General features: G+C 41.7%; 1 protein-coding gene across 1 annotated transcript in view; it reads left to right on the top strand.

Moving 5' to 3' along the window:
• Positions 1-24439, top strand: part of ITPR2 (inositol 1,4,5-trisphosphate receptor type 2) — a 337337-nt gene that overhangs the window by 41842 nt on the left and 271056 nt on the right. The window contains exons 2-4 of the mRNA XM_074937228.1: positions 11768-11838; positions 22375-22490; positions 24007-24093. Coding sequence (XP_074793329.1) covers positions 11768-11838; positions 22375-22490; positions 24007-24093 — 274 coding nt within the window. The remainder of the gene's footprint in view (positions 1-11767; positions 11839-22374; positions 22491-24006; positions 24094-24439) is intronic.

The following is a 24439-nucleotide window of genomic DNA, read 5'->3' on the forward strand; positions in this document are numbered from 1 at the left end:
TGTGCTGACCAGGCTTATGCTCATTGGAAAATGAGTGAAACCATAACCTTAAGGGCTAAGGGAGTGAAAGCTGAGCAACTGAGTGAGGAGGAGACTGTCTGTCTCAAACTCTCTGTGTACCCAACTGTTTGAGGAGCAAGACTTACTACTCAGAGTAACTAAAGGTATCAAGCCTGCCGCCCTGTGCATCAGCCTCATCTTTCTTTGGCATAGAACCTTTTTCATGTCCTATGTTGTATGGAGCTCTAAGTCCCTTATGGGCTTCCAGAATACATACGTACGTTCGTGTGTGTGTGTGTGTGTGTGTGTGTGTGTGTGTGTGTGTTTCAGTAGTAGTTTCAGTTAACTACCCGGCTACAATAAAATTCCTTGGCCCTTTCGTATCATCCATAAGTCCCTCAAAGTAAGTTGAGGATGTGCCTTCAGGTTGTAACTGGCCCTGTGCATTTTGGCAGTTCATGAAAGAACTGCCACTTCCCCAGCACATGTTCCTTACCCCCCAACCAACCTGCCCCTTTCATCGTTAACCATTCCTGCTCTTATTTCCATTCCAGCTCCCCCCCACCACTCATTCTTGCCCCTCTCACGTACACCACCTCACTCTTGCTGCCCCATATGCGTATTCCCTCACCTTATTATTCCCATACCCATACTCCTGCTTCAGACCCCACCTCTTGAAACAGAATTCCTCCCTTCACATATCTCGGCTTAAATCCTCCCGCTGCCCCCTCGTGACGTGTTCCCCAATAGAGAGATGGGATTTCACTCCGGACTTGTGTCATAATTCCAGGGGAGAAGGAGGTCCTTGGGGGTGGAGGAGAAGGTGGGGTCTGTTTGTTAGGAGAATAAGAAGGTTTATAATAAAGGTGTTTGAAATAATGAATGATATTACAGTAGATGGAGCACTTCTGTTCTTGTAGTACAAAAATGGCAGGACATTGAATGAACTTGAAAAGCAGCAAATGTAAAACTGATAAAAGGAAATACTTTTTCACACAGTGTGCAATTAACCTGTGGGATTAATTGCCACGAAACATCATTGAGGTTGAGAATTTAGTAGAATTCAAGATAGATTTGACATGTGAGCCATATCTATACTGCACTTTTCTGCTGGCACAGCAGTATCAGTCCAGGCTGTGAAGGGGTGTGAGCTCTGACCAGTGTAGCTGTGCAGGCATAAGGTCCGAGTGGAGTTTTTCCAGTATAAGCTGTGTTCACACTAGAAGTGCTTTGCCAGTATGGTGTACCAATATTCCTGTACTAACAAAGTGCTCCTAGTGTAGACATGGCCAGAGATGGATAATGAGAACATCCAGAGTTACATTAGGTAGGATTTAAACAAATGTCTGGAAGGGATATTCTTCAGGGCATAAGCCAAAAACTCACTAATGAGGATTACAAAGGAACTTTCCCTGCGGGTAGGTTATTCCATAACTACCTACTGCAGGCTTCTTGAATCTTCATCTGAGGCATTGGGTCCTGGCCACTGTCAAGACAGAATGTTAGGTTAGATAGATGAGGGCTCTGATTCAATATGACAATTCCTATGTTCCTAAAAATTAACACCCCCCCCCCCCAAAGCCAACGAATGGGGAACCATTGGAAACGGAAGAGGAAATCTCCTGGAGACTTTTGCTTTATGGACAATGAGGAGTATGTTGTATCTTCTAGGCATATAGATCATTATTTTCAAAGGTTTCCGTCTTTGTGGAGCCTGGTATTGTACACGGTAGCATGGAGACAGCAATGCAATAGTGGCCAATTGTACTGAATTGACCAGATTCTCAAAACAGTTTCCCACTGAAATAAATAGGAAAACTTCCACTGACTTCAGTGGGAGCAGGATTGGGACCCAGGATAAGAGATCCCCATTATATTGTTGCTTTTAGAATCTTTTTCCATAATGGCTGAATGTAGGGGGTGTAAGTAAAGGTCCAGTTGCAGAACTGTTGTCTTGTCTTCCGGAGCTCTGATGGTATATTTTAGGCTGCACTGTATTACTACACAACTTAATGACTACAGTTAAAAAAAAAAATGGGTGTACAGCATCCACTCATAGGCATTGTACATAAAACGGGTATTTATTATGTTTAAAAAGAACGTGCACAAATAAAAATCATGCCATAAACAAGCAGAAAATTCCGTTGTCTCCTATAAGTAGCCAACATGTGCAGAACTGAAATGGAATCATGTTGTACCTGCTATGTTCTGTATTACAATATGCAGTACAATGCAGTATTGTCTGATTCCAGTGAGCAGAAGAATAAAGCTATTAAGCTTTTTTAAGCTTGCCAAAACTTCCTTGATGATAGAATGGCTAAAATAGTTGCTTTACAACTTTATTTTAAAGAGTTAGCTCGGTATATTGTATAATGTAGCCAGCTCGTTCTCCCCATTCCAGGTTTTTAAATTCTTTATTTGCACTATAAAACAAAACTGCAAACAAATGAAATTAAAAAAAAAAATCAGCTCATGTCTTTGGAAGTAGTTAAAAAGCTCTGAACCTGAAAGGTGCTTGTATTGCATTGGTTCAGTCAGGACTATTATTAACGTCATGCATTTTAAAGTAATTATTTTGCAAGCACACAGAAAATGAATCATTTTGTTTGTTTGAAAACCAAATGCAGCGACCTAGTATGTTTCAGAGTTTTTTAGGCGTAACAAAGCAACAGATGCTTTTTATCTTTTTATTTATGAAATGTAGGCTAGGAATATTGATTCTGTACTCGGAGTAAGTGCTGTAAGTTTGGGAAGTATATATTTTGATTATGGAGGCATGACCAGTGCCTTCATAATCTGTGTGTGTGTGTGTGTGTGTGTGTGTAATATATATGTGTATATATATATATATATATATAAAATAATAATAATAATAAGCAAGTGGTTACTCAACTTTTTTTAAAAGATACATGAACATTCTTTAGGACCGAGATGTAGAAAAATGTCCATATATTATATGGACAAATTGGAACTTAGTCCAGGTTTTGTGCGGTGTTGTAAGATGTTTTGCAAGAGAGAAAGTGGTCAATGGTTAAAGCTCTGGACTGCGATTCAGCGGATGTGGGTTCATTTCCCAGCTCTGCTATAGACTTCTGTGTCACCTTGAACAGGTCACTTAATCTTTCCATGCCTCAGTGTCCCATCTGTAAAATGGCAGTGATAACTTTTTCCTACCCTGTATCTCTCTGGTCTGTTTAGACCCTAAGCCCATCGTGACAAAGGGCTTTTTTTTTTTTTCTATGTGTCTGTATAGTGCTTGTGAGGCCCTGATCGGTGTAGGGCTTCTAGGCAGTCCAAATAATCAATCATCAAAGTCACTGAGGTTTGGGATAGAAATCAGTTATGCAAATTTATTTCTTGCACTCTCAGAACACCAATTCAGGCTCATGGCGAAAGCCCACCACGCCACATGTAGGAAGCTCCGTTGTTGTGAGGGTGGAAATGTAGGGGTGGTTCCTGTGGAGTCCCTGTTCCTATTCACCCCCTTTACTCCACTCTTAACAAGAGTCCAATCACACTCCCATCTATTTTAAAGGAGTTAGGGTGTGAGTCCCCATTGCCTGCGCCCTGTGCACGTTGACCAGTATAAAGTGGGTGTAAACCACAACTATTCTCATTTGCTAATGTTTTACACGTACTTTGCATGGATTTGAATGTTTGCATAAAGTGTGGGACAGTGGTGAGTCGGGCCCTTTGTTTTTCTCTGATAGAATGCCAGGGAAGGGCTCTTTTGTTAAGAATCAGGAGGAGTGGACCAGAATTAGAAAGGTGAACATGGCTCCTCCTCCACACCAGGTATTTCCCCCTAATTCTTCCAAGCATCTAGAGATTTACTCTGTAATCCCTCCATCTCCTTTCCTGGATGATGTACCATCCATTTTTAGGTACCCTTACGTGGCCCCCCCATTACCATACCATCTTTGTACCTCAGAATCTTTAATGTATTTATCCTCACAACACCTCTGCAAGGTAGGGAAATACTACTGTCTCCATTGTACAAATGGGGCCCTGAGGCCCTGAAGAGCTTACAATGTAAGTATCCAAGACAGGCACAGAGTAGGAGAAAAGTATTAATATAACTATATTCCCTTTATAGATGGGGAGAGATTAAATGGCTTGCCCAAGATCACACAGGAAGTCTGTGGTAGAGCAGAGCTAGAACCTAGGTCTCAGGCTAGCACCTTCATCACTGGGCCATCCATCCTCTCCTTTCCCGATTTGGAGAGGTTGGGGCACTTACAGCAATGTCTAGCATAGCTAGTGCCCAAGAATCTTCATTCCCAAGGAGTGGGCTTCCTAGACTGGAAGATCTAAAAAAGATTTCCGTTTGAGAAATCACGATCTTAAAAATAGTTTGAATTATATTGGAATGGAAAGAGAGCAGCCAGTCAGCCTGTTGTATGCAGTACAGTGTCAAACTAAAACTGTATTAAACTAGGTATTGGGCTGCAGAACCAAGAGTATTGCATGCGTAATTGAAAAATCTTGTATGTAGCTTGAGGGCTAATTAATCCTTGGTGCAACTCCATTTACATTAGGGGTGATTGTGGTCACTAATTACTGTAATACGACTTTATGGCATTTTATCTTTGTCTTCCCAGAACATACAAAAGAGAGTGACTAATGTTAATTAAAGTTTACTTTCTATTATGCTTCAGTGCCTTGATCATGAGAACTGCTAAGTGCCCTCCACTCCTATCAAAAATGGCTGTTGAGGGTGCTTGGCATCTGGTAGGAAGTAATCAGCACCCTGCAGGATCTAGCCCGTAGCTGCGTGTGTTACTTTGCTGTAACGATGTGGCTCTATAGTGGAGAAGGTAACAGTCTCTCTGTCTAGTTAAGGCTGCAGTTGAGGTCTTATTAGACGAGCATCCTTTAAAATCATACTCCAAATCCCCTACTTATGGTGCTAGTTCTGAAAACCATGGAGAAAATGTTGGGTTAGTTTTGAGACTAAAATATTTAGAAATAGCTTCTTTAAACATTTTTACAAAAACAGCAGAACCTCAGCGTTACGAACACCTTGGAAATGGAGGTTATTCATAACTCTGAACAAAACATGATGGTGGTTCTTTCAAAAGTTTGCAACTGAACATTGACTTAATACAGCTTTGGCACTTTACTATGCACAAGAAAAATGCTGCTTTTAACCATCTTAATTTAAGTGAGACAAGAACAGAAACAGTTTCCTTATGGTGTCAAATCTTTTTTTAAACCTCCCCCCCCCTTTTTTTTAGTAGTTTACATTTAACACAGTACTGTACTGTATTTATTTATTTTTTTGTGGTCTTGCTGCTACCTGATTGCATACTTCTAGTTCCAAATGAGGTGTGTGGTTGACCAGTCAGTTCGTAACTCTGATGTTTGTAACTCTGAGGTTGTACTCTAATGTTTCTGATCTTCTATTCTGAATTCACTTAACCCCACAAAATTTGAACTATAGGTGGATTTGGACATTGACTCCTACCAGTCCGTTCAAAGGGCAGAGATAGTAGAATGTTTATAGAATAAAACATTATAAAGATCCTGTCCCCTTTTATCTGTCAGTGAGCAGAGGAATCTAGTGATGGTCCTGTGCTAGAGTAGAAGATACTCTGCAGCAGAGGAGGCTTTAAATTCTGCCCCTAAACTCCTGGGGGCTTCCTGCACTGTAGCTGGAACGAGCCTCCCAGCCCGGGTTGACAGACTCGTGCTAGCAGGGCTTGAGCTAGCACACTAAAAATAGCAGTGTGGATGTTGCAGCACCGGTGGAGACTCGGGCTAGTCAGCCAAGCTCAGATCCGGGGGAAGGGGAAAGGTGGGCTTGAGCTCTGCTGGCTAGCCTGAGCCGCCACTAATGCTGAAACATCCACGCTAGCTCAAGCCCTGCTAACGTGAGTCTGACATACCCGTAGCTCTGTATTGGATGCTTCCGGGAACTGGGAGCCAGACTTCACTCCCTCACGCATCTGCCCTTACTGGTTTGCAGTGTGGTTTGTGTCCCTGTCCTCTCTCCCTCCTTCCCCACCCCCCATACTGCTAACCAACGTAGCTCTTCTAGGAGAACTTCTAAGTGTAGTTCGGGCTCTACTGTCAAATTGCTTATTGAACATTAGCTATTGATTTCCATAGTTGTTTTGTTTTTTACTTTTGCTTTTGGGAGTGAAGGTAAATCTGAGCGGCCTGCTCTTGTTCCGTATGCCAGTGAGCTGCTTGTTGTTGTTTGTATTACTATAGTACTTAGGACCCATCGTCAGTGACCAAGACCCCATTGTGCTAGAGGCTGTACAAACACAGAACAAGAGAGTCTCTGCCCCAAAGAGCTTATAATTTAAGTATAAGAGAAGAGACAACAGGTGGAGATGGACAGGAGAGTACAAGGAAGCAATGAGACAATATCGGTCCATGTGAGAGGCTGTGATCTCAGCACACCAGCAGCCTGGTGGTGGGAAATGCATGTGCATATTGAGAGATTGCTCCTGCTCCCATTGTGGCCAGCGGCACAGCTCCCATCGACTTGAGTGGGAACAGAGTCGGGCTCTTCGTTTGAATGAACCAGATATTTAGGCTTGTCAGGATCAGGTTTTAATCGATAGGTGTTGGCAAACGTCATTTTCAGTTGGTACGCTGAAATTGATGGGGGGAATATTCCCCCCCATCAGTTGGTGTGAGTGCAGCCTCTCCCCCTGCTACCAGCAAGAATCAGGTGTCACCAGCCCTGCAGCAGCACAGAGAACCTGTCACAGCCATGCTTGCTTGCTAATTCCTGTGACAGCCCGGCTGCCTAGAGCTCCCTGCTGCAGGGCTGGGGACGCCTGATCTCTGCAGGCCCAAGGAGTGGGGAAGGCTCACTCGCTCACCAGCCAGGCGTATGGGAGCCATCCCTGGGGCTGGAACCTCCAAGGCTGGGGGGTCCATTGTTGTCCATGCTGGGGCTCTTTGCTCTGTTGGGCTAGGATTGCAGCATCTCCCCACCTTGTGCCTTGGTGTCTTGGGCCCTTTGGCCTTGCAGGGAGCTCCCTGTGTTCCCACTGTCAATGCCGCTCTAACACTAAGCTCTACCCCTTCCCCACCTTAATTTCCGATAACTGTAAAAATAATGCAAAATCTTAAAAATAAAACCCAATAAAAATAAAAAAACCCTTAAAGATAAAATAACGAGGAGTCCTTGTGGCACCTTAGAGACTAACACATTTATTTGGGCATAAGCTTTCGTGGGTTAGAACCCACTTCATCAGATGCATGGAGTGAAAATACAGGAGCAAGTATAAATACATGAAAGGATGGGGGTTGCTTTCCCAAGTGTGAGGTCAGTCTAACGAGATAAATCAATTAACAGCAGGATACCAAGGGAGGAAAAATAACTTCTGAAGTGGTAAGAGACTGGCCCATTACAGACGGTTGACAAGAAGGTGTGAGTAATAGTAGGGAAAAATTAGTATTGGGGAAATTAATTTTAGGTTTTGTAATGACCTAACCACTCCCAGTCTCTCTTCAGGCCTAATCTGATGGTATCCACTTTGCAAATTAATTCCAGTTATGCAGCTTCACGTTGGAGTCTGTTTTTGAAGTTTTTTTGTTGAAGAATTGCTACTTTTAGGTCTGCTATTGAGTGATTAGAGAGATTGAAGTGTTCTCTTACTGGTTTTTGAATGTTCTGATTCCTGATGTCAGATTTGTGTCCATTTATTCTTTTGCGTACAGACTGTCCGGTTTGGCCAATGTACATGGCAGAGGGGCATTGCTGGCACATGATGGCATATACCCCATTGCTAGATGTGCAGGTGAACGAGCCCTTGATGGTGTGGCTGATGTGGTTAGGTCCTATGATGGTGTCCCTTGAATAGATATGTGGACAGAGTTGGCAACGGGGTTTGTTGCACGGATTGGTGTTTTTGTTGTGTGGTGTGTAGTTGATGGTGAGTATTTGCTTCAGATTGGGAGGCTGTCTGTAAGCAAGGACTGGCCTGTCTCCCAAGGTCTGTGAGTGTGAGGGATTGTCCTTCAGGATAGGTTGTAGATCCTTGATGATGCGCTGGAGAAGTTTTAGCTGGGGGCTGTAGGTGATGGCTGGTGGCTTTCTGTTACTTTCTTTGGGCCTGTCTTGTAGTAGGTGACTTCTGGGTACGCTTCTGGCTCCGTCAATCTGTTTCTCAGATAAAAGTAAATATTGTTCATTGAAATTAGAAAGAAATAAAAAATGAATTCTGCTAAGCCTACAGATATTGCTTTGTCTGATGCCTTCTCCCAGAAAAGCTCCTAGAACTGCTATCAACTACTGATAGGGTAGCAGAGTTTACTTAAATATGATTTTCCTGTGTAATTGTTTTAAATGGGGCAGATTGTTTACACTAGACTTCCTGAAGGCAAATTGAATTTGTTTATAAAGAACAGTACTAAGGTTAATGGTTTTTCTATTAAATGGGCTTATAGTCATTTTTAAACTCTTATTTCACTTGCAAAATGTCATGACAACCACTGTTTTTTGAGTAAACATATGAACCCACATTAGCATATGAAAATGTGTTCTTGTTGTCTATGTGACCAAAGATTCAGACCTATATTTCACACGTTTCTATTTAGAGGGGAAAAATGGAAATTATAAAAAACTAAGGTATTAAGACGACAAAATCAGGAAATCTTAACAGTGTAATCAGCCTTATCCTGCATCCTTTAATTCAAATTGCCAAAGCACTATTAGATCAATAATAGGTTATATGCATTTAAGACTATGTTGTCTCGGTGGCACCAATTTACGTATCACTATCAATCCGTCTAGGAGATGAGTCAAAATAATGTCTGTGCTTGCTATATGCAGAACAAGTGGCATATATAATGTATGTAATAGTTATAGTTAATTTGTGCTTGTAGAAATTGGTTATTACGAGTACTACCTTCAGAGGGAATAGTGTCTAATGGTTGGAGAAGTCAATTGAGAGCAGGATCTCTGTGTTCTAATGCTGGTACGGCCACTAGCATGTTTGTGTAGCGCTGGGCAACTCACCTAAGATCTGGTTAATTGATAGAGGGAAGATAATAATTGGCTACCTCATGGGGTGCTGTGACTTACAGTTCACTGATTTTTATAAAGTGCTTTGAGATGCTCAGTTAATTATTTGTATTACTGTAGAGCCTTGGAGCCCCAGTCCTGGACCAAAGCCCGGTTGTGGTAGGTGCTGTACAAACAGAACAAAAGACAATCTTTGCCCAAAGGATCTTACAATCTAAGTACAAGGCAAGAGACAACAGATGGATACAAAGGGGGGGATGCAAGAAAAGAATATACCAGAGAGAATATTGGTCAGCATGATAGGCCGTGATCTCAGCACACCAGTGGCCTAACCAGTGTGAAGAGACACTACAGAACAGCGCAGAATTATTATAGCATTTTAAAAGACAAAGTTTATTTTGAAAATTTGAAGTTTTAACTTTATATTTTAGAAGTCTTTCATATTTTTTTAAAAAAGCCTCCTGGCTAATAAAGATAAATGCCATTTTGTGGCTTCTGTGACAGAATCATTTTATCTTCACAGATCTGGGTTCTGTCCCCACCATAATGTACAAGGCAATATGTTTGGGTAGTTAATAGATACCATTCACATCTGCTTAATTTTGGACAAATCATTACTCCTGAGAGCATTCTGCGCCAAAAAATTAAAAATTCTATGCACAGTATTTTAAAATTCTGCAAAATTCTTCAAAATGTATTTGTCAAATAAACGTGGAGGCGCCAGCATTGCATTGGGGAGCACAGGCCACTGGCTTCACAGAGGTGGGAGATCATTCTGAAGCTCCCACCCAGGACACAGATTGAGCAGTGAGGCTGCACCCAACCCTGACACAGCACAAGGACCAGGCCTGCCCCAGAAACACCTTAGGGCCCTGTCCCTCTGTGTCAGGTGTACCAGGTGTGGGCGGACAGGCTCAGCCCGGCACAGTCCAAGTGTGGAGGGGCTTAGTGTGAGGGGATCCAGGTGTGTGTTGAGAGGGTTCTGTGTGGGGCAATCTGGGTGTGGGTAGTTTGGAGCGGGGTCTGGGTGCAGGGGGGATCTGGATGCACAGAGGCTTTTGGGGGGTTCTCGGTGCAGCGGTAACAGGACTCTGCAGGGGGTCTTGGTGAAGGTGGTTGGGGCTCAGTAGGGTGGTCTGGGTGCGGGGGATTTAGTGGGGGGGGGCCAGATACAGGGGGAGTGGGGCTCAGTGAGATCAGGATCCAGGTGCAGCTGGTTGGGGCTCAGTAGGGTGAAGATCCAGGTGTGGGTGGCTCATTGGGGTGGTCCAGATTCAGGGAGGAGTGGGGCTCGATGGGGGGTTGTTCTGGGTTTGGGGGGCGTAAGGCTCGGTGGGAGGATCTGGTGGGTGGGGGGAGCAGCTCCCTGTACAGTGATCCCTCCCCCTGCAGCTGAGGAGTGATGGGCGCAGGAAGCAGGGTGGGGGAGTTTGCGGAGCTTCCTGCAGCCTGGGGAGAAATCTGGGGGGGGGCCGACCTGGCCCCGGATGCTGGGAAGGGGAAGTCCCATCCTCCCTAGCCCAGCCGAGAGTAGCAGCTGAGCCCAGCGAAGGGTAAGAGCCACCAGCCAGGTCTTCCCCAGTCCCGCCCCCTGTCCCACAGTGATTTACCTCTCTGCCGGCTGCCTTGGGCACCCAAAACATACTGCTGGGGAGGGTCGCATGACCTTTCTTGTGGCTTTCCTTTGCTTCCCCCTCTAAGTCTTTTTTCTGTGGGGAGGCAAGGAAATCTGCAGAGGACATTAATTCTGCGCATGTGCAGTGGCGCAGAATTCCCCCAGGAGTAAAATAGTGTAATATCTTTTGTATGGCACCTCCATTCAGATAGTCTATGATCACAGTGAGAGTATATGTGTGCCCTCCTGTTGCCTCTAGTGGTTGGACTATCAGACCTGCTCAAGTGTATGTTGTCATTTGGCGTTCAAGTAGGTGCGGCCTGCAGATCATACAAAATTTTATATTTGTAAAGGGCTGTCCACAATCTGTCCAACATTTCACTATCCTGTGAGTTTATTGGAAGAAAGTTTCATCATCGCTTCCCCTGGGAGCGTTTGGAAGAAGTATTGGGCAGCAACAAGTCACCAAAGAACATATGTCCCAATCATGTAAACAGCCTCCTGGTTGAACTCCTGCATCAGCAAGGAGTCCCGTTGCAGTTGATGAATTTAAAGAGGCGCTGTGTGGATGTAGAGATTGGCTTGCATGGAGCTGCTTGCAGAACTGAGGCCAAAGTTAGCAAGTTGTACTTTAAATGTAGCACTTTAAATCCTTTTCTTCATGCTGCAAACATAGATGCCTCAGCCTTCCTCTTCAAGGCCTAATCTAGAGCCCATTAAAGTCAGTGGGAATCACTCTATTGACTTCACTGGACTTTGGATCAGGCCTCTGGAGCTTGGCTATGAGAATCTGAGAGCTGCCCAGAGGCAGACTGTTTATTATTCAGGGTTAATGTACCACTGAAAATGAAAGCTAAGAGTTTTGCACATAATATCAACATGCACATTGCAATGAAAGGGACTTTGGCCAGTTTTAAATGAAGCGGGATCTGAAATAGCTGCTTTAAGTTAGTGCTATAAAAGAAATCCTCTTATGCAAGAGGAGAGCACAGATATTTGTTCTTTCCTTGTGCTGACATAATACAGGTTGTGATTTTTGTTTTCATGTTATTGACTCGAAATGGAAATGTGAGAACCCTGTTACCTTAAGTGTCATGGATATGTCTACACAAACATACATATGACAACAGTGAAAATAATGTTTAACATGTTTGTTTTTCTAGGTTAGTGGATGACAGATGTGTGGTTCAGCCAGAGGCAGGTGACCTTGCCAACCCTCCTAAGAAGTTCAGAGGTAAGTGAATGAGAGTTGCTTTTATTTCACACACGGGCTACAGCTGGATCTGTAGTTTACGAAACTGATCCACATTCTACTTTTGGGCAAAGATTTGCATTATAACACAATGGAAATCTCCAAATTTGCCAGTGCTGTAGGACTGGGCCACTGACTCTTGAAGTTGCAATATAAATGAAAAATTAATGTACAACATAAGAAGGTGAAGAACATGAAGAACAGTTGGAAAATATGGGGAGGGGGTTAATTTTCATTTAAACTGAGGCCCATTTACACTACTCTGGCAGTCTAACATTTACAGTCATTTTAAGACCCCTTTATGCTTCTGAAGTGCCATTAAGACTCCTATTGTAAATAGGAAGCAAGCACAAGATGTTCATAACTACCAGAAATGGCTGATTTTTCTTCTTCTTCTTCTTTTTTTTTAAACAGGCAATTTTTAGGTGAAGTTTTTTGAAAACATTTCTCTCTCTTTTTTTTGTCCAGCTCTACCTATAACCTTTCTTGCTTTTCTCCACTTCTCTGAACATATGCGTATGGATTAACCTAATATTTTGGGAGGTTTTTTTCCCCTTATGCTTAATTTTCATGCTAATATAATGTGTTTGGGGGGGGGGGGGGGATGCATTGGCCAAATGCAGTTTCTGTTCCTTTAAGAAAATTTTATTTAAAAATGAATACTTTAAATGTAGCTCTATGTACTGTGTGCATGTGGAGGGAGGGAAATAAAACCTTTTAATGCCTTGTCCACACTTGAAATTACCCTTGATTTCAGCCATTGATGTAACTGCACCAAAGTAAACCCAATGTTTCCTGATACAGAATCCTTTGAAGTCAGTAGTAGGTGCTGTTAAGAGGGGAGTGCTACCTCGAGTTTATACACCCTTATGCCCCTGCACCCTCCATCCACAGCCTGTCTCTGGTCATCCTAGGACAGATAGCAAGTGTGAAAAATCGGGATGGGTATTAGGTTGCCTATATAAGACAAAACCCCTAATATCAGGATGGTTCCAATAATTGGGATGGTTCTGATAATATCAGGATATCTGGTCACCCAACTCTGCCCTGCTCTCCTCCTATCCCTGCAACCCAGGCTCCTACCACCTTCCCCTGCCCCCTCCTCCTCTTCTCCTCTCCAATCTCTCCCACCAGCTTCTATCCCCATCCCCTTTTCCTGCCCCTCACTGCTACTTCCTCATACCCTTTCTGGCTATGTTCCCCTCTCCCTATCTGTTTCCCTACCCCATCTGGCTCCTGCAAACCCCTCCCCCCCATTAGTCACCCCCCTGCATTGTAAGTCAGGCTGCTACTTCCTTTTCCCGGCTGCCTGGGCCCAGCAGGGGGAAGCATTGAAAGCACAGGAGAGAGTCTCCCGTTCTCCATTCCAGTACCTGTTCCAGTAACAGATGCAGAGTCAGCCCCTGCATCCCTAGGATGGAGCATGCTCAGTCGCTCTGGAGGGATGGTGCATGTGGAGCCTGGTCAGTGCAAGGAGCTGAGAGAGGCTTGAGTATGCTCAGTGAAGACGGAATCTTTGCTCAGGGAAGACAGAATTTAGCCACCAAGCTCTTAAATCTCTGCTGAGCATGTGCAACAATGTGTTTTTTCTCTAATCTCGTTCTCAGAAATGACTGAACTGTTTTAACTGAAACTTAAAATAAATAAATCAACCTTAGGCAGACACGTGGCATGAAAAACTTAAGCCTGAATGTTTAAAATTTGGCAAAGTTATAAGCAACTGACAATAGGGTCTAATAACATGACGTGTTGGGCAACTTTAACTATCAGTATTGCTACCTGCACCGGCTATACTGTTATCACTGGTGGCTGAAATAGGGATGGATTCTTAGGAGCCAAGGAAGTGTGAGAGAGTTTCTAATATTGCTCTTACTCTCCGAGAACTGGCTCTGAAAAAGGTATCATGGGGGACTATGATTGTTGTTTTTTCAGTGATGCTTTCTCAATTTTGCTCAGTTTTCAAATAACTGTGGGTTTTTTTTTTCTATCTGCCATACAGTACCTCTCCTATAGCGTTTGCACAGTTCAAAATTGAGTACTGAGCTGCAGGCCTGAGTTGAAAGCATGTCCCAAAATAGTATACAGTTTTATTTTTGTATGTGTGTTTACTTTCTCTTTTAGGGTGAGTGGTGGCTGCATTATGTTTCTGTTTCAGATCACCTGGGATTGAGTATTGTTCAGTTAAACAAAGCTGTGGTTGCCTTTCCTTTTGGGGCTATTTAAAGATACCATGTGCCAAATTCTGCTCTCAGTCACAGTAGTGTAAATCTGGAGTAACTGAACTGATGTCAGTGGAGTTACTCTAGGCTTACACCAGCATGAATGAGAGCAGAATTTGGTCTCATGGGTGTTTCCTGTAGTCTGTTGTCTATTCACAAGAGCTTTTAGTATCTTGTGGTTGAATTATGCCCTACTATGTAAGGTGCTGTGGGCTCTCGTTTCCTATTGAAGTGAAAGGGTATTGAGGGGTCTCAAAACCTTAATGGAGGTGCTCAGCACCTTAAAGAATTAGCCTCCTAGTGGTTATGAAAGGTGCTGGACTGCCAGCCAAAAGTCCTCTGTTTGTTCACAGAACAGGTACAATGTGGGCAGCAGAAGTGCAAGCTGTCTTAAACTGCAACCTCAAACATACTTCAATTAATTTAACATGTAGTTATCTCCATTGGGAAACACTTTTAGCCTCCAATAGACTACTATATACAATAGACCACAATTAAAAACACGTACAACACAAATATGGCAGCACTGGGGAGCACAAGGCCCTTCACTGGTATCATGAAGCATAGAAATGTAGGGCCGGAAGGGGCCTCGAAGTCATCAAGGCCAGCCCCTGTTCTGAGGCAGGACCAAACAAACCTAGATCAGCCCTGACAGATGTTTGTCCGTCCTGTTCTTAAACCTCCAGTGATGGGGATTCCAAAACCTCCCTTGGAAGCCTATTCCAGACCTTAACTAACCTTGTAGTTAGAAAGCTTTTCCTAATATCTAGCCTAAATCTCCCTTGCTGCAGATTAAGCCTTCTTGTCCTACCTTCTGTGGACATGGAGAACAGTTGGTCACGGTCCTCTTTATAAACAGCCCTTAATGTACATGAAGGTCCTCCCTGAGTCTGTGTCTCAAGACTAAGCATGCCCAGTTTTTTTTACCCTTTCCTCGTAGATCAGGTTTTCTAAACCTTGTCATTTTTGTTTGGCTGGGTGAGCAGGGATCCTGTTACACTTGCTCACTCAGGTAACGTTGCCTGCCGTATTGAGCTTCTGGGCTGTTGGATTTGTGCCCCCTCTCAGGGTCACTTGGACTATCAAGTGATATCGGTTGCATCCTCTGAGGACTCTCTCCTGCACTTGCTGGGGAATGGACTCAGTATTATAAGTGGGTGTTTTCCAACTCTTGATGTCTATGACTAATAAATGACTGTTTATTAAATAAAATAAATTGATGCTAGTATTTAAATATAAAAATACTGTGGCTACCTATCAATCCTAAAACTTCTGTACCCCTCCTCGCTTTCTGAGGCATTTACAGGTGATTAATCTTTCCCAGTCTCCGACCTTGCATCTGTTCTATAAAAGGCCTTCTAAAGTATCTTTTGACAATCCGAAGTTTAAACCAGTTTCAGGAGAATTGTAGAAGAGGTGGTTAGATTTATAGTAATCCTAGATTTAAAGATGACCTGCAAAGGAAAAGAAAAATTGGCTTGTGCCCTTTTTGGCTTTTGTACGATTTCGGAAGTGAGTGTGTATGTGTGCATGAGGGTGTGTTTCTTTAGACATTCCGATTATGTCTAGGCTGGAGGATTTAATAATGGCTCGATAACTAGTAAAATGGTGACATCACAAGGGTGAAACAAGTGAAAGTTGAGCAGTTGAAGTGGCATGGGCTTTTTAATTGTACTGTTTAAACAATGTTTGTTTTTTTGTTAAGACCTATTTAACTTCAGTGACTCAATAGTCTGTTAAATAAAGGAAGCTTTCATTAGAGTCATCTCTCCCACTTCTTCAAATAACATGGTGAGAGTTTACAATAAACAATGCTGAAAGTGCCCAGAGGTCCTCCAACAAAACTGGGAGAGACAATGTTGTCTAGTGGGTAGGGCAGTGGACAGGCAGTCATCAGGAGAGCTAGGTTCTATTTCTGGTTCTGCCACTGGCCTGCTGTGTAATCTTGGGCAAATCAGTACATTTTTCTGTGCTTGTTTCCCCTCCCACCCTATGTCTGTCTTCACTGTTTAGATGGTAAGCTCTGTGTGGCAAGGACGGTCTTTTATCATGTGTTTTGTGCAGTTTTTAGCACAGTGGGGGCCCAATCTTAGTTGGGATTTCTAGGCACTGCCATAACACTAATATTGTTTATTACTCAGGGAAGACCTGACTTGACACATTCACTGTTTTTTATAATGTAAGAAATAAGCAGGGAGAAACCTAAACAACCAAAAACATTCAGGGTTTTTTGCCACATTATCAAAAAGCAAAGCAAGTGCACAAGCCTAGTTTTAATGAGGGGAAAAAAAAATCCTTTTATGGGTCACCTTTAAGGCACGGGCTTGGGACTAAGGAGGATTGCATTCATTTCACAGTTTCACCGCAGTCTTTCCTGTGTGACCTTAAGCAACTCACCTAGTGCCTCCTTTCCTATACCACGGAGAAGATAGAATTTCCCTATCACAGAGGGAAGAGAACAGTGTATTGGGCAGATAAATGCATTAATATTCAGGAAGTGTGCAGATGTTATGGAAACGGGGCGGGGGGCATATAAGTCTAGATGGGCTCCCCATCTTCTCTTCCCCATTTAGTTTATCTGCACAGTGCATGGCAAGTTTTTTGTCAAGTATTTCCTTCTGCAAGGGTTGACTTTTTTTCTTCATCTTGATAGGTGAGTAATTAACACAGAGCATGTTTGTTCTGATTAAAATACACTTAACATCAAGTGTAGATATATAAGCTATATTTTTCAGTAAATTAAATTGAGACATTTAGTCTGACTGGGAGTGGTATTTAGGAGTATAACTATGAAACAGTTGGATTACAAATGTCTGTATTTAATAGGGAAATGGTGTGATATTGCAGCATTTGTTGCGTTTGCTGGTACTGACAGCTCAGAACATTGTAAGGCTATTTCCCTCTTTTCACCTATTGGTTTGTGTCAAATATGGAGTAAGTATTTCAATTGCACTACTGTTGTAAGGTCACGATGTTTGCAAGATTTGTTCATGTGATTTTTTTTTTTGTGGGGGGGAGATCTGCAGAGTATGTCTTTGCATTATAAAGCAATGCTTACTGGACTTCAGAGTTCAAAATACCAGTGCTGCCAAATGCCTTTGGTGTCCCACCTTTTAGAGGAGTCGCAGGGTTGGGAGCAAAATTTCCCTGGGAGTCTTTGTGTTCCATGAGTTTAAAGAGCCAGGCTTTCTGATCGCTTTCTGGTGCTACAGAGCTTTCCCCTGGTGAGTGGAATCTCCTGGGATTTTTGATTCCTGGCTTTTTTTTTTTTTTTTTTAAAACCACTCTGAAGTTTCCTCTTGGGAGGATAAATGCTGCCATAATGGTCAGTAAAAATTGATTTCACATTAGTGTTTCATGTTTCTGTGCTATATAATAGGAAAGACTGTACATTGTAGTGGAGACATTGCATGGAGTTGTGTGTTTACACAGCTAAGAGGATATGGATGGGGAGTAACTGGGGCCTGGAAGCAGAGCATACAAGATGGTGGTAGTTCAGAAAATATCAGGCATCAGGGATATAAGTGTTGCATAAAGTGCTCTGAGAATGAGAATTTATAATTTATAGAATATAGGTTGTTATGGAAAATAATAGCTGACTTTGATCTAGAGGGCAAGTCCTGGATACTCAAACTTAGTTTTTCAACCTACAATATGGTTTATTGGTATGTAATGTTTTGTATTTGTTCTTCTCCTCAGAGTTCAAAGTATTGTAAAAGTTCTACAAACAGGTATCATGCACCCTAGTTTATATATTGTGGTTTTCATTGTAAATATTCCCACTTCAAACTAAAGCAAACATTGCTGCAAGGTGGCACGGTTTGCTTTGCTAATGCCTGGTAACTTTCTTTCTTTTAAGGAGCAGCCGCACAGAATTGAGATTAGATAGCAAAATAGTGAGGATTTTGGGTAAGTGCCAAGGAAACCACTGTTGGTTTGAATATAAATCCAGTTTCGAGCCCTTGAATGACCAAGCAGGGCCTATTGCTATGAGAAAAAGGGAAAGGAGAAGTTTCAATGAAAGACTGAATTTAATATAGTGTGATGGCTGCCATCTTGGTCAACATATCCGGGCTTGAACCAGGGATCTCCAGAGCTAAAAGCATGCGCGGCTACAACTCAAACTAAAGAGTCAAGGCTCCTTAATCAGCAATGTAACGGACTCTTATCCACTAGGGATCAGGCATAGAGGGGTGTGCATAATATACACTTACCAGTGGGCTACAGTAGTATCGGAAAATTAGTGTCAACTGAGATGGGCTATAGTTGAGTGAGTTGGTGACAATCAGGGCCCCAAAACATCACAGACTTAGCTGCATTTTAAAAAATGAGAACTTGTTTTGCTTCCCTCGGAAACGTAGGGACTACCTGAGCTGTACTCGCCTCCTTCCCCCTTGTGTTCATGCCGTCCTTGGACTTCTTGCTGTGTTTCGGTTTTGCTAACTATTCACTTGTTGAGCGTGAGAGGATGTGTACAGTGAGCCATATTCTGTTCTTGTTTCCACTGTCGGAGAACTCCACTGAGTTCACAGCAGTGAAACTGAGAACAGGATTTGCATCTGTTATCTAGTATAGCCTAGAGATAAGTTCTGAATTTGGATGTCACCTATAAGTCTCCAGTGATGAAACAGGATGTACTTCCTACTACAAATAATGCATATGGGACTTTCCATATCTGTTTTTACAGATTAATAGGCTGTGCTTGAGAACTAGATACAGGGTAACTGCAGATGTGAACCTCTTTATGGTGAAGTGTCATCCACAGCTGATCTAAATAGGTGGTTAAAAGCAGCACATTGCCTATCTTTAGTTCCCTAACATCTCAGATGCAGACTTTTTTTTCCCCCCCGATGATAACAAATGAACAGGTAATAATTACCTACATTTTAAAATATGCAAGTTATAGAAAATATACAAAAATATATAAGCTATATTTTTCCATAAATTAAATTGAGACATTTAGGCACTGATCCAGCGTAGTATGAAAGCATGTGCTTAGCTTGGGCATTGCATATGCTTGTTAATATTGAAGTGCTTGGAGCTTCAGTCCTAACTGGTATTGTGTGGGAAGAAAGCATTTTTGGCAGGGTGGATAAAAATCAATGATTTAAAAAAAAAAAAAAAAATTTTTTTTATTTAAATTGGATTTTGAGGAAAAAACATATCTAAAGATATCTTTGAGCTATAATGTATCTTAATTAAAACTATCTCATCGTGGAATAGGGATGATAAATTTTAATTCTATAGTATGAGACAATCTATTCATGTAATGTTGAAGAAAAGTTTTGTAAATGAGTTCCAATAGTTTATGGATTAGGGACTCAATTTTATGGGGTTCCAGGGGCTTCTGTATAGCATATTTAGGTTAATCTTTCTATCTACCCAATGGGACTCAGTGCTCAGTCTAGAAGATAGCATTTTGAGAAATCTTTTGGGACCTGGAAAAGCAGGAGAGCTTGTTTTTCTTTTCCAGATTATGAACAAACAGGAAAATGAAGGTGAAGACGACTGAGTTAGCTGCAGAAGCCAGTATTTTAAGTTTCTCATGTTGACCTGGCTAACAGTCGAGATATATATTTTAAATATTTCATTTAACAAAAACAAACCTGATTTTAAAACACTTGAATGTTTAACTAAATTCAGAAATTCATATGCTTGTTTTGTTATATTATTATGTTTGCTGTTGAAGAATAAATCCAGAAAATCCTCCAAATATTAATGATAGTTCACCTCCCAATGACTTAATAAATATCTGCTTCAATTACCTTTGGTAAATGAAATAACCAAACAATCATTCATTTTCTGATACAGCTATAAAACTAATCTGAAAAGTTTTCAAAATAAATCACTGTTTAAAAATGTATAGTATGTACCTTCTAAAAATGAAACCTACATCCATCTCTGAGTTGTGAAGAACATGTATTAAGGTTATAACAACCAACAAGAATGCACTTTTGTATAGAAATCCATGGTGAAATAGTTTTCTTGACTAAAGAAAAGAAAAGGAGTACTTTTTGGTACCTTAGAGACTAACAAATTTATTTGAGCGTAAGCTTTCCTGAGCTAGTCTCTAAGGTGCCCCAAGTACTCCTTTTCTTTTTGCGGATACAGACTAATATGGCTGCTACTCTGAAACCTGTCTTCTTGACTAGTGATTTAAATCAACTTCATTTAAATCAACTTCACCCTGATTTTTGGGGGTAGGGAGAGTCTTTGAGACAGTTTATTTTGAAATGGTTTTTGATGAATATGCATTATGCCTATGTGAGCACCTAGATATAAGTGCAGTAATGAATAAGTAAGCAAACATGCCCATGGACCAGGATTCTCCAGCCTGCTAGGAAATAATTTGTACCACATAAGCTGTGCAAAGTGGCCTTGAAACTGCCAGTGGAGAATTCCCACTCTGCAGAAGAACTCTCTGCTGGTGTAAAGGAGAGGAAGTGGCTCTGATTACTCCAGCACCAGTTGCACCCTTATCCCTCACGTAACGCCCCCTCCCTTCTTTTATGTGGGTGACTCGGGAGGCATGTGGGAGCAGAGCTCCCTTATTCTCAATGCTCCGCTGAAGTAAGATCCAACATCAATGCCATAAGTCAAAGCTGCTCTTGTACACCTCCTCTGAAAATCCCAGCATTAGGTTATTAACATTATGATTAGAAATAGTTATAAAATGTCTCACAATATTATTTTTTTAACCTTTTAGTTTAAATTACCCAGCTTTATGGAGTGTGGAGGTCTGCGTTAGGCCCACTACCACACACAACATCACATCGGGTTTTATTAGCTGTCAAGCAGCGTGGTTTTTGTTTTTTAATTCCCTGGCTGTAAAATTTTCATTGACAATTGATGCTTTTTTCTCATTGATTTCTAGATGCTGAGGGTGAAACAACAATTACCAGCATTTGCTGTTTAAAACAGAATTCTTCCGAGCCTAGCTTTGATAAGTTTCTGATAAAAGAGTGCATAGGAATAAAAATAGTTAAATAGTTATAGTTCTGAAGGAAGTCAGACTTGGGCAAGTCACTTAATCTTTCCATGCTTCTTCCCCATATATAAAATGGGGGAAAGTCCCTTTCTCCTGCCCCTTTTCTGCTTTGTCTATTTTGATTGTAAACCCTCTGGGGCAGGGGATCTCTTATTATGGATTTTTACAGCACCTAGCATAAAGGGGATCTTAACTGAGGCCTCTAAGCTCTACTGTAATTTACTAGTACTAGAGAACACACTGTGCTGTGTGATGCTGGCTGTGCTAGCCTTCTGAAAGGATGGTCCTGTGGTTAGACACTAACTTTGGATTGTAGAGCCGGAGTTTAATTTTCGGCCAGACCACAGACTTCCTGCGTCACCTCAGACTATTCACTTAGTCTCTCTCTCTCCCCCTCAGTTTCCCATCTGTGAAATGGGGCTAATGCCAGATAGAAGTTCTGTCTCTCAGGGATCGTGTGGGGATAAATGCAGCAAAGGTTCTGAGATGCTCATATCCTAATGTTAGAGGGGCAGTGTAAGATAGGTCATTACTGAGGTCACTAAAAAATGTTTGTTGTGTATGTGACTGCGGTATTGTTCTGTACAGTCCGTGTATATTTTCCATTTTGCCTAGAGCAGCAGAATGCCCTGTAACCTGCTACCCTGAATGCCCTGCTGCCTTGGAGTAATGAGCAGATACCATTTGCAACTTCTACATGTGACATTCTGTCTCCACTAGGTGTTAAGAAACCTTAGGTTGGAGAGCAACTTTTGTCCCTTTGATACCGTTTTGTTAATGAACCTTGGGGAAAGCACACATGGAACTGAACAGTGTTAAAATTCCTAATATTCTTTGCATCTGAATGGCGATAGTTTTTTATTTTAGCACTGCCAACAGTATAGGAGGCGCAGATCGCTGAAGTCAAAAAGTAGTGCACTTATTCTCAGGGTTTCAGAAGTCACACACCTTCAGTCGTCAATACATATATAAAGCCATACCAGAGCAAAGAAGAATAAAGGGGGGAAAAAGCATGGAATTCTGCATATTTCTTGCAGGCTTATGGCCTACAGCCCTTCATTGGGTGTTCAGAGAACCTGCACTGAGTGGGAGGGTGTAGGAGTCGTTGAAAGATTTATAGTTGACTCTTCTATTTCCCCCACATTTATGGTTTCATTACTGTCAGACTGTTTTCTATCTAATCTATGCCCAGACATTGTGGTAGCTAGGCATTGCTGGAAAAACAAAACAAAGGAACCCCACCCAGACAAATAAGGGAAGCATCTTTCAACATCACTTTTTTTATAGGTTTTTTTTTTCAATTTTCTGCAGATTGCCTTTTCAAGGTGTGTCCTATGAACCGATATTCTGCACAGAAGCAATACTGGAAAGCTAAACAAGCCAAACAAGGAAACCATACAGAAGCAGCGTTGCTTAAGAAACTACAAGTAAGAGACGTTATCTGAATCTGTAGGCAGTAGAATCACAATAGAATGAAACAACAATAACAAATACCTGGAGAATTGCCATGTTGAGTATTATGCCACCATAGCAACCCCACTTATGTACCCCTCGCTCCACCCTCCTACTGCCTTGACTGGAAGTGTTGCCCTCTATATCATGTCTATCCTGCCATAGACTGTCAGTCATTTGGAACAGGACTGTGTCTTTTACTCATTGTGTGAAGCACCGGGGACTCCTATGACATAATATTCATTTATCAAATTACTGACTTAATAGGAGCAGCCCTTTCTTTTAATTTAGTGTGTCACTTTAGGTCTGAATTCTAGAAGTCAAGCAAAGGGACATTTAGAGAACCTTTCCACACCTTCAGCCTGAAATATCTCCACTAAGGCTGTTTTTATTGCCTTCAGTCTAGGTGGTGGCACTTTCTCACCTATTCGTCATTGGACACCATACACCTCCTCCTTTGCATCAAACGCTGGATATGAGGAAAGGGTTGCTCTGTCACTGAAAAAGGGTCTGCACAGACAGCAAAATCGGAGGGATGATGCTGGTTGGGTGAAACATGATTACCTATTGACATAATTTCACGCAATGAAGGGACATCATTCAACACTATTTTCTAAAAGCAATGAAGAAAACATCCAATGGAAGGAGGTGTAGATAGAGCAGGGGACTAGGAGTCAGCATTCCTTGGTTCTATACCCACTTCTGTCACTGACTCTGTTTGACCTTGAGTAAATCACTTTAAACTCTGCGCCTGGAACGTGCAGTTTGTGAGCTGAATGCTGCACTTGAGCAGAGTCCCATTAAAGTCAGTGGGGGTCTGTGTGGGTACAGTAGTCTGCCCGCATGCCACACGTTGCAGGATGAGGGCCTCAAGAAGCTATAAAATTACTCAGTAAAACTTACACAGTATTGCAAAGATTAATTCTATAAAGATTCATAAAATATTTTTGAGAATCTTGGGTGAAACATATTATATAAGTGGCATTATTACTGTACGATTCTTTTTCTGTAAGTTACTTCTGATATAACTAGTAGTGTTTTGGTTTATACTGTCCATATATTTCATGCCTTTAAAAAAAAACAAACCAAAAAAAAAAATTTCAAGTCTTAAAGGAAAAGATGGGAGGGTGGAACTGCCCCCCCCCCCCCAAAAAAAAATTCAGGAGGGCATAAAACAGCAGGAAATATATTTCTTCTTATTGAACTTCTAAAATAGCATGCAGCTAGTACATGATCCGTAAATGATGAATCGTTCTATTTTGGGGAATATAAACCCTGAATGATTGTATGGCATCTGTGTGTGTTTATAGTGCACAAAATTATGATGCCGCAAGAGACTGGTTGTAAATGGTTTATATCAATAGTGCAATAACAGCTGTAAATCGAAGAAGGCATTTTTAATGTGATGCCATTTCCTTTACTTCCTCACTATCCCAAGAGCTGAATCCTAATATTGATTTGCTATTGAAATAAATAATGATTCTTTTGCAGCATGCGGCAGAAATGGAACAGAAGCAGAATGAATGCGAGAACAGAAAGTTGTTGGGCGAAATCGTAAAATATAGCAATGTCATACAGGTAAGCCACTGAGATGCATCTGCACTCTCTGAGCTGAAAGGGAAACAGATGTTTCATGTCAGGGGTGATTGGGAACATAAAACTAACGTTGCAATTCTTGTTGTGTCAGAGCAGGTAAATAAAACTTGGTAAAAGTTGTTATACTGTATTTTTCTTTTTTTAAAGATTACCAGAAGTACTGTATATTCATTTTCTAATGGTGTGCCACAATAGTATTTATCAATATGTAGTTATTGTTACTTCAGTCTGGGAAATGGATGTAAATCTACATTTCCATGATGTATGTTGATATCCTCATTGAAAAAATGCTATGCAACTTCATCTCAATCATAGGAGTCATTCCTCC

This window comes from Natator depressus, chromosome 1 (genome assembly GCF_965152275.1).
Source record: "Natator depressus isolate rNatDep1 chromosome 1, rNatDep2.hap1, whole genome shotgun sequence".
Classification (NCBI taxonomy): Eukaryota; Metazoa; Chordata; order Testudines; family Cheloniidae; genus Natator; species Natator depressus.